The 14278-nt window shown below is 40.6% G+C and overlaps 1 protein-coding gene across 1 annotated transcript in view; it reads right to left on the reverse strand.

The window, feature by feature from the left end:
• Positions 1-14278, reverse strand: part of PTPRK (protein tyrosine phosphatase receptor type K) — a 455725-nt gene that overhangs the window by 199874 nt on the left and 241573 nt on the right. Inside the window, exons 14-15 of the mRNA XM_078772597.1 lie at positions 11185-11221; positions 8255-8402 (exon numbers count right to left, since the gene is read on the reverse strand). Coding sequence (XP_078628723.1) covers positions 8255-8402; positions 11185-11221 — 185 coding nt within the window. The remainder of the gene's footprint in view (positions 1-8254; positions 8403-11184; positions 11222-14278) is intronic.

Raw genomic sequence — 14278 nt, forward strand, 5'->3', positions numbered from 1 at the left:
TAAATATCCCACGGTGTGTTTTTTTGTGAAAAGTAAGTGGGTTATCGCTGGCACCCTCGCTCAATTACAAATCATAGCCTAAAACGGCTCCAGTGAAACAGCAGGCTTGGCCAGCTGGTTCTTGAAAGACTTGGGCCATATTTCCCTCTCAGCTGATGCCAAAATAAGGTGGAATTGAATGCGGCAGTTAAAGATGATGTAGTACTAGTAGTAGTAGTCATAAACAAGTCTATCTCTGTTTCCGTCATCACTACTTCAATGGCACGGCTTAATCCTACATTCTTGTGTGGTTAGCCGATGGCAAAGTTTGGCCAAAATATTTCACAAACCGACTGGCCAGGCCCGATTTTTGACTCGAGCAGATTTAGGCAAGAACCTGGAATTTGGCCAGGCTTCCGGTGATAACTCGCCTGCTCTTCACAGGTGACAATGTGTCTTCTTCAACATCCACTGCCTACTAGCAGAAGAGTTTCTAGATCAATGTTCATTCAAGGGACGGTACACTTACTTTGTGACGTGTCGCCGTGCCCGTGAAGCACCAATCTGAGTATTTATAATTGGGCTGTGAAACACACCCAGGCTGGAGAGCTCAAAGGTAAGTGCGCTACCTCTGAACCATTCTGTTGGAGAATACACTTAAACTGCACAGGACAGTGTAAAAAAACAATGCATGGTTAGGATTACGTTTAAGTTCATATTCTTCACTCGTTGTTTTATCTACATTGGGTTTGAATGCAACAGGATTAGCAGGTCTTACAAGAGACTGTTCCAGAAGACATAGGATAGTGATGTGTATCTGGAATGTTGCATTCAATCATCTCAGCTTTCCTCACAAATCGCAAGATGAAGGTGGTACTTGAGGGTCAATCTTCTCCTACTTGCTCCATCAATTCAGGTGTTCCACAGGGTTCTGTCCTTGGTCCCACATTGTCCCTTGTTTATATCAATGATCTTCCTGATAATGTTCTGTCCTAGCTAGCCATGCATGTTGATGATTCCTCACTCTACTGTCCATCTGCTGATTCACTCAACGCCACTCGTAATGAGGTTGGAGTTTGACTGGACAATGATTTGGAGAATGTGTTGAAGTGGAGGCATGACTGCCTGATAACCTTCAATGCAAAGAAAACTCAACTGTTGTCCATATCTCGTTCTAGAAACAGGTATTTCCCTGATGTGCACATGGGATGTTCAACATTCACAGAATCATCGGAGCTTCAGCTTCTTGGTCTGGACATGTCTTTTAACCTCTGTTGGGATAAGTACATTTCTGGTATTGCTAAGAGTGCTTCCAAGTGAGTTGGTTGTCTTCATCGAGCGCAGAGGTTTTTACCTCCTGAGGCCGTTTTTTACCTGTATAAGGCAACTATACGTCCCCTCATGGAGTGCCGTTGCCACATTTTGGCTGGAACACCACCCTGTCACTTATCTTTACTTGATATAGGGCCCAGAAACGCATAGTCAACCTGGTTGGTGCGGATATGGGTTCATCTCTTGAAGCGCTCTCTCACCGTAGGTCGATTGCCACTCTTGGTTTGTTCTACAGATATTTTCAAGGCAAATGTTCGGTTGGACTTTCTAACTTGGCTCCTCCCATACGAGTGTTTGGATGTAAGACTCGGTTTGCCATCTCTGCATACCTACACACTATAGCCAATCCAAAGTGCAGAACGAAGGGCTATGCAGATAGTTTTATCTCTCATGCCTTCTCGCTCTGGAATTCACTACCTGAAACGTGCTACCCATTATCCTATGATCTACTCAGCTTCAAGAGGAATGTCAATTCATACTTCCTACATAATTGAGGTTTAATCACATTTTACCCGACCTCTGCTACTTCCTGTGTCTTGGATGTTTTCTTGTTATTTTATTTATTTATTTTGTTTTGCTTTATCCTTATCATTTTCTAACCTTCCCTTACCCCTTACCGCGAGTGGCTTTGTGCCTTGTGTGGGGTGCTTTCCATAAAAATATAGACATTCAGCTTGCTGCCAAATCCACCTTCATTTTATTTCGGAGGCTAAACATCAGTATACCTGATTCAGCATCAAAAACGTTATATTTCATGCTTCACAAAAGTAGGCCAAGTTGTGTCTGTGACCTAGCCATCTTGCTAAATGAGAGCCTTCCTTGTTTGTGCCTGATCATTTAGCAGGCTGATGAAGCCTGAATAGCAACGGTCGTAATCCCACAATGAAAAACGATATTTTCTTTAAAAAACAACAACAAAGGATCGATACATCTGAAATGATAACATGAATAGTCCAGATGCTCACCTAAAGCTTGCATATTGGAGTGTTGAAAGATATATTAGAAGGCTATTTTAATACCCTCCGATGCAACACCAGGGAGTGCAGACACAGGTGAATGAAAGAAAAATAATTCGAATTCCAAAGGATGGATCTAGATGCAAAGCTTCACGTGCAAACCCATCTGATGTTTCATCAACCTTTAGATGCCTGGCATCAATGGAGTAAGTGCTTGTTGTTTTCCACTATGTTGAATGCGGAGCATTGAAAGCCAAATGTTGCTCTCTGATCATTCCATTACAAGATGAAAGCATTGCGTGCTCAATGTATGTACTATTGTACAGCGGCTTTGGACCACATTGAGTTTGGTAAACCATCATTTTTCAATCCATGTTATATAATTAATACAATAACAAGGAGTAAGCATTTCAAAAATGCAAAGCCCATCTGCATCCGCTTTGTACTCAAGCTAAACTTGACCAAACAACAGCTAAAAAAAAAAAGAAGTAAAATTTCTTCATAATTTTCTCCATATTCTCATAATAAAGGTTTGTTGAAAAATTGATGAAAGAAGCTCATTTGGTAAATAAAGAAACAGAAGCGATTGCAAAACCCACCGCCATCTCAAGCTGCATGACGGATGGGCTAATAAGATCTTTGCACTTACTGTGACTTTTCCCTTTGACATTTTGACCCAATTATTAATTAATTGGTTTTCTCCATATTCTCATAATAAAGGTTTGTTGAAAATTTGATGACAAAAGCAAAAAGGCAAAAAAATGTTATGGGGCAGATACGCAGATACACATACACGTACACATACACATACACATGCACACGCACACGCACACAAAAAAAAAAAAACACAGACATACATACACACACACACACACACACACACACACACACACACACACACACACACACACACACAGACACACACACACACTGACACACTGACACACACACACAGACACAGACATACATACACACACATACATACACACACAGTTGCAAACCTCACCTGCTGCTGCGTGGCGGACGCGCTAACTATATTAATGATACCAATTTTATTGCCAAAGTCTAATGAAGTAATCTAATTCTATCAAAAGTCTTTTAGAGACGAGGTCAAACTTCCAGCATAACACTGTCAACCACACAGCCAAGACGGAGATTGCATAAAGGTCAGCCAGAAAGGAAATTCACAATGGGAAGCATTCCAAAGGTAAATGGGATTCAATGTAGACCTTTTTACTTTAGATAAAGTCTGACAAGTATCATTTTTCCTCAAGGACAAACCTCGTATTCGGTGAAAAAACTTGTGAAACAACAAATTTGTAAAGATAAATAGATTTGCCCTTCCGACAAGGTGTGTTTCGTGATACAATTTGAACACTTAAGGCTCCCTTTAATCTGTTGTTTAATTGATACTTCAAAAACTGTTGATAATCATAAACCTTTTTTGTTTTGTGAGTATAAATAAACTTTTTTTTTTGTTTGTTTAGATGCATGTATGTAGAAAGGAAAGTACTTCACAGAAAGGGAATAGGGCTGTCAGGAGATGGGGGTACACTGCTTGCTTGAAGCTCAGGAAAAAAAAGAGTGCAATTGAACTGTGTCCAGAAGGAAGTTATACAAATGGGAGAAGAGGACAAAAGAGTGGAAGTGCGCAGCGATCCTGGATTTTGGGAGGTGAGAGAGCAACGGGAGCTAGACCAGAGGAGTCATGGTAACAAAACAAGAATGACTGCACTGTGGTCACAACCTGCAACAAAATCCGGTCACTAGATGATTGGGAAATGCACACTTAAAGCACGATTAAATTTTGAACAGCGTGATAGGAAAACACACATTTAATGTGCTATTAAAAGATTAACTCGACACCTCTCATCCATGTCAGCCTCCACCACGATTATATCAGAACGAGCTGATACGACACACGGTCACTGATTGCTTACCCCAATATGGGGACGTTCAAATAATTATGTAAAGCTATTTTTTAGGGAGATGCATACGGTGCGTGCTAACGGGCTTGATTAAACCTTACTCATAATTTTAATTCAAAATTCATTCGATTTTTTGGGGTCCCTCATCATGAGTAACACACGACTCAAACAAAGCCAATGGAAATCTGATGCAACAGACCCGGACAGTGTATAATCAGCATAGGCCTACAGGCCTGATGTTTTAGGCCCACCAGAAAACCAAGATGACAGACATATTATTTCGTCTGGGTGCCATGATGGGTGGAGTCAAGTGCCAAATGTAGGTGGGGTCCAGCAGCTGTTTGACTAATTGGTCATATTTCAAAAATCGACCCCCAACAAGAACTACAACAACATCCATGCGGAACTCTTGTAGACCTACGGCACGTCACAGGTAGAAATAATAAAACAGTGGTCATAGTCCTGTCTAGACTGTTTGCAATGTGAGGGCAAACAGGTCTTGGTGCTTTGGTATCATTGCAAGAAATTCCAACAACGTTAAAAGGTTTCCACAAATTACAGGAGAGACAGATGTGATGCTGGGGCACTAGCTCATAGGTGAGAGCATTATTCCATTGAGCTACAGTAAAAACCTTGCAGGCTATGAGTAGTTCTCATTTTTCAAGAAATGACAGACTAATCGAGGATGTCGTGCTGTCTGCAGATAGATTTGGAGGACAACTTTGCAATATGCTGAGCATAGGAAAGATTATGGCTGATAGTGGGGCCTATAACTTCAAGAGACTGGAAAGAGACAGGTGGATTCTTTGAATGATTCTTCCAGAGTGACATGGTGAGGCACAGAGATTTGCCAGAATTGAAAAACAGGTTCAATTTGTAGGACCAGCGTTTAATCACTTCGAGATCATCAGAGAGTGATGTAGCTGTTATCTACCTACTGGTGGGATGAGGGTACAGTACAACACAATGTGATCATCTCCAGAAATGAAGAGGAGGGTTTCCAGAGCATTGGACAGGTCGTTTCAGTATATGAGGAACTCGACTGGCTCCAAGACACATTTTTGGTTCACGAGTTATCAAGTGACCACTATATTCGTCATGTGTATGCATTTGTCTGTGTGTGTGTCTGTGTGTGTGTCTGTCTGTCTGCAGCATAACTACCTGATGATATCATCCGATCTTAATTAAACTTGGGTGGGAGGTTGATATCATGATCTAGTTGTGTCCTGCGTAGAGTGGGCGTATTTCGCCCGTTGTGGGTGGAGCCACCCCTGAAAAAGATGTCTTTTTAGGGGGTAATCGATTTCAAGCTACATCTTCTCCGAGGGGTTTGGTGGAATCTGACAGGGGTTTCGATATTTGGTTAGGCCAATGTCATGTGTCTAGCCCCACTGAGCTCGATTTTTCATTTTCCCCCCAAGGTCAAGGTCACAAGGTCACAAAATTTAGAAAAGTCGATTTTTGATGGTTTTATTACATTGTTCGCTTCCTGATGGGGTTAAATGTCGTACATGATCTTATATTATCACATACATCATGAAATACAAGTTTTCCAACAAATTTCAGAATCCTCCACCTTTGACCTTTGAAGGTCACAAAGGTCAAAGTTTCAAACCGAATTTTCGGTATTGTGCAGCTAACTAACCTCATAACTGATTATACATTATTTTCTATCTCATTTCAAGGTCAGTAACCTTCGTTTTGACATTTCCGGGCCTGGCCTGTCCGGGCCTGTTTCGGTTATAGTCCGCCCTTTGTCATTGAATACCGCTCGCTCGTGAACCATCGTCGTCTCCTGACTTGTGTCTTTTTAAAAGTCCTACTAATTACATGATATTGCATATTCAAACTAGAACGGCACTCAGTAGACTAGTAGAGAGCATATCTCTGCCAGTCTGAAAAGTATATATTTTGTATCTCACCGATTACGCCGCATCTGCCTCCGAACCTGAACCAAAATCGAATCGGCTTGTTCTTGTCATCAACCCAACTCATCCACCTAGTTTTCTCATAACCGCCCACAACTTTTTGAGATATTGTGCTATATATCGTATTTGGCCCCTTCTCTCAATGGTGAAGAATCACTTAAAAACCCCAGTATCCAGATCCGGATCTTCACCAACATTGAATCAATTCGTCTTTGTCACACACCCAACCTTTTCATCACATTTCGCCTGAATCTGTCCACACCTTTTTGAGCTATCTAGGCTACAGACAAACGGACAAATAGATGGTGTGAAAACATAACCTCCGTTCACTTTCGGTGGTGGAGATAAAAAAAACGTTGGTGTGCCTTGGATCTTGTTCATAGACGTTAATGAATGTCCATTGCACAGGTCTGAATGTCCCTTGTTGAGTCTAAGACGACGGAAATCCTAATCAGTAGTTATCCTTTTGAAGTCAGAGTTCTGCTTGATTTTGGCTGACTTCCTCTAATGTTTCGATTTTCGGTAGACCGAGGTGATAGTTCTTTGATAACCTAAGAGACTGTCTTAGTGGAGGCAGCTTCTTGATAGCAGCTTCCTTGAGGACTTTCAATATAATATCTTTTGTGAAATCACTTAGATGGTGTGAAGTGATTGCCCATTTTTTAAAATACATAATCGAGACTAATGGAAGAGTGAGACTGCAGTTCCTTTTAATATACATATGCTTAGTGACATCAACATCAGGTGATCAACGTTAAATCACACAAGTCAGGAGACGACGATGGTTCACGAGCGAGCGGTATTCAATGACAAAAGACGGACTATAACTGAAACAGGCCCGGACAGGCCAGGCCCGGAAATGTCAAAACGAAGGTTAATGACCTTGAAATGAGATAGAAAATAATGTATAATCAGTTATGAGGTTAGTTAGCCACACAATACCGAAAATTCGGTTAGATTCCGACAACTTTTGAAAATTTGACCTTTGTGACCTTCAAAGGTCAAAGGTCGAAGATTTTAAAATTTGTTGGAAAACTTGTATTTCATGATGTATGTGATAATATAAGATCATGTACGACATTTCACCCTATCAGGAAGCGAACAATGTAATAAAACCATCAAAAATCGACTTTTCTAAATTTCGTGGCCTTGTGACCTTGACCTTGGGGCGAAAATGAAAAATCGAGCTCCGTGGGGCTAGACACATGACATTGGCCTAACCAAATACCGAAACCCCTGTCAGATTCCACCAACTCCCTCGGAGAAGATGTAGCTTGAACTCGATTACCCCCTAAAAAGACATCTTTTTCGGGTGTGGGTCCGCCCACAATGGGCGCAATACGCCCAATCTAGGCAGGACACAACTAGATCATGATATCAACCTCCCACCCAAGTTTTATCAATATCAGATGATATCATCGGGTAGTTATGCTGCGGACAGACAGACACACAGACACACAGACATACACACCCATGACGAATATAGTGGTCACTCTGTTTGATAACTCGTGAACCAAAAATACCTGAATTGAGATTTACAAAGATTCACAAGGAACTTTAATGCAAGAGGAGGCAATTTGGCCCATCAAGCCTGCACATCAAGATTTTTGGGGATGTTATATAGAAATAAAACTAATTCTGATTTAAAAAAAAAAACCTTTGCCTCGTGACCTTGAATGATTGGTAATACAAAAGGGAATGAATAAACGGTAATCGGCTGAGTGTTTAAATTTAGTCAGAGACAGAATGATGGATTTTGCAAAAGAATGGGGTTGCAAGTAGCCACTTGGAAAGAAAGACCAGAGAAGACAAGAGAGATTCTTCCTTCTTTACCTTCCTGACTTTCCAAGCAGATGCATATTTCAAGGCTGATCTCTACAAGTGGACAGAATTATTTATCTGCAACACTAAATATAAGATTATTGTGGATTTCTTATTAACACTCACGGCAGTTAATTTTCTTGTTGCTAATATCAAAGTCTGAGCCAAATAATTTTCTTTTTCATACAACTTGCATATCGCAGTCTCTTTATAAACAAAATATTATTTCATTATTTCCCTCTAACACATTCACATATCTAATATTCCCTTCCTGGCACCATTAACACACGAGTGACAATCAAATTCGCACCTCTTCTTGATGTACAACACAGCTCCCATGACGAGGATGAGAACAGCCAGAATTCCGGCTATGACTCCTGCCGCTCGCATGGTGTGGTCTGTCTGGAGCTCCGCGCTGGGGACATTCTCAGCATCCGGTTCTATAGTGTTTCTTGCACCTGAAGCTCGACATGGGAGGAGGTGACCATCAGAAGAGAGAGCACCCGCTGGTGCCTAATCAAAGATCATTTGGATCAATCAACTAATTAAGGGAAGTAGAAGATGTAATACAAATCTAAATTGGGTGGGGAATTTAGATCAATCTTTTTGGTGAACTTTTATCATTGCATACAGTTTCTCTTTAAATGGATACGTTGGCGTCGAGCCAAAATGGTGTCCAAAACCACTAGCGGCAAAAAATAATTTGAGAATCTTGGACTACTCCTGGCTTTACAAGTTCGTTTTGATGATGAAGTCTAATTGTCGGAGGCAATGCTGGGCGTTTCCTCCCTGACAGGATGTTAGCATGATATGAAGTGAATACGATTGCATCTGAGTTAAAGCCCTGACTTTGGCAGCTATATATTCAGTCATCACTACACAGTACATGCACAAATGGGCCTTTGAATATCATTTACTCCTTTTAAGGAAAGTTGAAAAAAATATTGGTGCGGATATCCACGATCTGCTGATGAAGGAGGCAACAATCCCAAACTTGGCAGCATGCAGATTTTGATTATTTATATATATTACAGAATTCCAAAGCCTGGTGTTGGCTTAGCGGTTAGGGTGCCGGCTTGGGATCCTAGGATCCTGGGTTTGAATCCCGGTCGATCGCTGAATTAACACCAGGGGGTTGACTCAGCCTGTCATCCTTCTGAGGTCGGCAAATTGAGTACCAGCTTGCTGGTAATTCCCTGTGTGTCGCAAGAGGCGACCAACAGGGTTGGTGGCAGGAAGAGCATCCGGCCATAAAACATTGCTTCAAAAAAGGTGACCACGGTGCCCGAAAAAGTGCCAACCCCTGCTCTGCAGGGAAAAAATGGCCTCGAAAGGTGGTTCATATATTACAGAATTCGTTCTTTTTAGCTACCATAAAAATGGAAGTAAATCCAGTGATGTTTAAATAAATTTGGGAAGGCTTCTCTTTTGTCGGTGCTAAAGAGATGGTTCCTGCTACAACTTTCTTTCCTCAATCCAAGGTGGATTGAGCATGGGGGGATGACAATGAATAAAATGTGATGGAGCGAAAGAATGATGCTGTGTTAAATACAAGGCTTCAATGAGCCATTTCGGAGACGAGCAGCACAGAGTGGAAGGAATGTTCAAGAGTGTGTGGAGAGGATGGTACTTGTGAGATGTTGCAGCAAGTGATCGTCCAATGTGAGGAAGTAGTGATGAAGTAACTATGAACCTTTGGGCCCCTTAACCTCACCAACCTCAAAGCAATAAAAGCATGAAATATGGACGGCTAGGCAGACGCATTGAAGCTGTACTGCACCATGAAAACTCAGCAGTGCAAATGACAATTTAATATTGGTAATGACAATTTTATTAGCACATGGCTTGCCAGTCAAAACTGTAATTCAGTGAAAGGCAGGAAAGGAAATGCTGCGGAACAGTGACAAAATTGGTTTCATATCCCAGTTTTTCCGAACCAGTGGCAAGATTAGGAACCCAAAAGGTGAAGATCAGATGGGCAAACAATGTTTGTGACGTGATTGTGAGGGAAGGTAAGTTTGACTGGTTTGTTTTAATTTTTTTATCATATTTAGAATGCATTGAAAGGGAAGTGCGTGGTAAAGCCGAGGAAATGAAGTCAGCAATCATGTTGGGAAATGTCAGAAGCACAACATGGAGGGCAGAAAAACAGATGGGAAGTTTGGGCAAAGCCTACGAGTGGAATGGAAGGTACGAAGGCCCAATGGCGAGAATCTGACCTGTTTCAAGTCCTGGCTCAGCATCTCTACGATCTGAGGCAATGCGTGTGGCAGTTAGCCAAGTAGCTACTACAGCAGCGAAAGCGATAGATGAAGATCATATTACAAAGCCCCGTCCAAGCGAGGGACAGAAAAGCAGAAATGGGTAGGTGTGACTGAAATATTTCCCAGCAAATTAATTACAGTCTCCAAAGGGTGGGGAGGGGTGGGGGCGGCCATTAAAGCATCCATCCATACATCTCTCCATCTCCTGCTTCCTCATCGCCCCAACTTCTTCCTCCCCTTCAATCTCCACTTCTACCACTTCCTTTAACCCCTCACTCCATCCTCCCTCCATTTAAAGAGATACTGTATGCTTTCATGGCACTTGATTTTGCCAAAAGATAAAGACCTTTCTCATTTTACATCACAAAATATGAATGCTATTCTTTAATTGATGGACAATAAGCAATGGTAGTATAATATTAAAACCACACATCAATTTATAAAACATCTCGGTCATGCAGCAATGATTAATTATTTAACATCATGAACTCTGTTTACAATGGAATACTTCCACCTTCACAAACCCATCTTACCAGTTAACCTCTCTATGACTATGTGGTAACTCTCATACAGGCAAAATCCAGTACTCTTGGCAATAAACCTTTTGGGGCTGCTTTTGATGTTGTGTAATAACAATATGGCAGCAAACACATTTTTCAGCATCTAATCAGGTTTGTATTTGCTCATTTTGGCAGAAACTAATTACAGAAAACAGATGTGCTGAAGCATAAAGTATCTCTTTAATTTGGAAATAATCACTTTTCAATTTAACAAAAGTCTAAGCAGCCCTGTCTCTCTCAAGACCAGCCATCATTAACGCTCTTCCATGGCTTTGAGTTACATTCCAACCCAGTAATTTGCTTCCATAAAAGTGCTCAATAAATACCCATTAGAAATGTGCTTGCACTGCCTCGCACATAACCAGCTGGTGGAAAAATTAAATAAGGTGAAAGTGGGAATTGACAGCATTTGTTACCTCTTTTTGCAAGCTTCACACATGAGACCTTTTTCTCCTGTGCGGAGACGGAGAAGGGAAAGATTAAAGCAAAAGGTCAGACTGGAACAGTAAAAGTAAAAGGAAAGCATATAAAATGAGAAACAAGGGAAAGACTAGAACGGCACTTGATAGACAGCATAACTACGCCAGGCGCTGAACAGTTTACGCTTTGTATCCCACTGATGGGTCGGATCTGCATCCGGACCTGTACTAAAATATTAATCAGCTTGTTATTTTACCTACCCAACTCATCCACCAGGTATGTCACAATCCGTCCATAACTTTTCGAGATATTATGCTAGATATCGTCTTTGGCCCCATCTCACAATTGCGAAGAAACACGAAGAAAATTAAAAATTCTTTTATCTGGGTCAGAATTCAGGATCTACACCAAAATCTAAGCAATTCGGCCTCGTCACACACCCGACCTGTCCACGAATTTTAGACCGAATCCATCCACAATTTTTTGAGACATTGTCCTATATATCGTTTTTGGTCCTATCTCTCGATGGTGAAGAATCATTTCGGAAACTAAAAATTCTCGTATCCAGATCCGGATCTTCACCAAAATCTAAGCAATTCGTCATTGTCGCACACCCAACCTGTCCACTAAGTTTTGTCATAATCTGTCCACATTTTTTGAGATATCGTGCTATATATCGCTTTTGGCTCCATCCCTCAATGGTGAAAAATCATTTAAAAATCATAGTAGCCGGATCTTCACCAACATGTAATCGATTCGTCCTTGTTACACAAACAACCTGTCGGCCAAATTTTATTCGAATCTGTCCATAACCTTTTGAGGTATCGGGCTCACTGTCAGATAAACAAACAGACAGGCCTGAAAACATAGCCTCCGTCCACCCTCGGTGTCGGAGGTAATAAGTGACAAAGAGGCAAAAAAGAACAACATAATGAAAAAAATTAAAACAGAAAAAGCAAGTAATTAAATAAACAGATGTATAATAATACAAATTATTATGGGTATAAGCAGGATGTTAAAAGTGGGTGCGATGTGAATAGACAAAGTAACAAAGGGTAAAAACAAAATAAAAATTTAGGAATGAAAGACAAAAAGGAAAGCTTGAACAGAAGAAAGTAAAAATAAAAGGAACAGAAGAAAGAAAAATTGATATTTTTTACAATCAAGTACCTACCGTACAATACACGTATCATTGAACATTAAATAGAAATGTGAATGGATAAATCGACAATACAGCAATAAACAATAGAACACAAGGTTAACCCTTAATTAAACAGTGATCAATTTCCTCTGTAAACTCATGCACGTGTTAACGATGCAATAGATGATTAGACTATTACGGAATTCGAACAAGTATGGAAGAAATTATTTTGTTATTTATAAAATATAAAAGTAGAATTAAATGGCTTTAGCATCTGTATGAAACAAAAGTTGCATGAAAAGTTGAAAAGTTGAGGTTAGAACCCCTTCGGCTTGACAAAGAAATTTGGTATAATTATGTATACGGTAACATTGTGTAAAGGATGAAGTTAACCCTTGCCCACAAAATAAGCACACAGATAAAATGAGTTATCATACAAGGAAGTTCAATGCAGGACAATGCCATTAGCACAATAAAATGTGCACAATGGTTGCCAACATATGGTTGTTTGTCTTTGCTCGATCCTTTATAAATGCTGAGCGTCAAGGAAGGAAGCAGCAGCAGGAAGCAAAGAAGGAAACCATTAGTCTTTGGTATGGTCTTTGGTCCGGGTTTGACCCCCGGACCTACCAGACTCAAGAGCGGGCGCTCCAACTATTACGCCTAATAGTACATAGAGCATGCAGTAATGCAGGAGGTGACTGATATGCGACCATAAGTAGCTTTAAACATCAAAATCATAAACTTGTAAACTAAACTGATGCCAATGGCACATTAACAGTCAGAAAAATACTTTCAATATCAGGGTTCAATCCAATGCAAAAATTAGCAAAATGAAATTGATAAATTCAACCACTACCTGAATGTACCTCCGCTCATTGTTTAGACTCACTGCAGGGCAGAAATACAGCAAAACATAAATTTCAAATGTTCCGTGTCTTCAAGGGAATGATTCCTTCAGTGACAGACTAGTACAGTGCAGAAGTAAAAAAACAATGGAGGAAGATTAAGCCTCACAGTTCTCAGTGCGTGTTCGTGGAGCTGTGGTTTGAAAAGAGCCTTTGGATGATCAACGACCGGGGAAAGATTTATAGCAGCAATAATTCCAAGGAGCCCTCGTTCCATCAAGTCGTTCAGCAACCCATGCAGTAAAGGTGCTCTCCTGGACCACCAATGAATATGGTCTCCAGCAGTCCTCATTTCACCCAATTGGATGTATCATCGTGATGCATCCAACTCAAACCACCGACCACAGAAAAAACAAAAACTCACTTCTCACCCACTTTTGGACGACTAAAAATCTCCATCGATGCCCAAAAGATGCAAAGCCCACAGGCCATTGCAATGTGCTATGTCGGTTTTGTTCAATGAGTCATCATCTCTTCACTGTCCTCTTAATGCTGGATGGAATGCAGATTTATCTGAAATTAAACAAACATTACAGGAGGGGGAAAAAAATCCCCAAAATACTCTCCTGAGCAAATATTATTTAACGAATTTCCAAACAAGGGAGTCAAATGATTGCAAGCATTTCCACTGGACGTCAGCGACATAAATAGGTTTACGTTATGGACACATCTGGCTTAGGGAATAAAGACAAAGAGACAGACAAATACAGTTAGACGATTCGACAAAGACAACACACACACACACACACACACACACACACACACACACACACACACACACACACACACACACACACACACACACACACACACACACACCAACACACACACACAGTGCATTCAGAAAGTGTTCAGACCCCTTCACTTTTTTCACATTTTGTTTTGTTGCAGCCTTATGCTGAAATCGTTTAAATTCATTCTTTCCCTCATCGATCTACACTCAATACCCCATAATGACAAAGAGAAAACAGGATTTTAGAAAGTTTTGCAAATTTATTAAAAAGAAAAAACTGAAATATCACATTTACATAAGTATTCATA

Source organism: Myxine glutinosa, chromosome 2 (assembly GCF_964187855.1).
Source record: "Myxine glutinosa chromosome 2, kmMyxGlut1.1, whole genome shotgun sequence".
NCBI lineage: Eukaryota > Metazoa > Chordata > Myxini > Myxiniformes > Myxinidae > Myxine > Myxine glutinosa.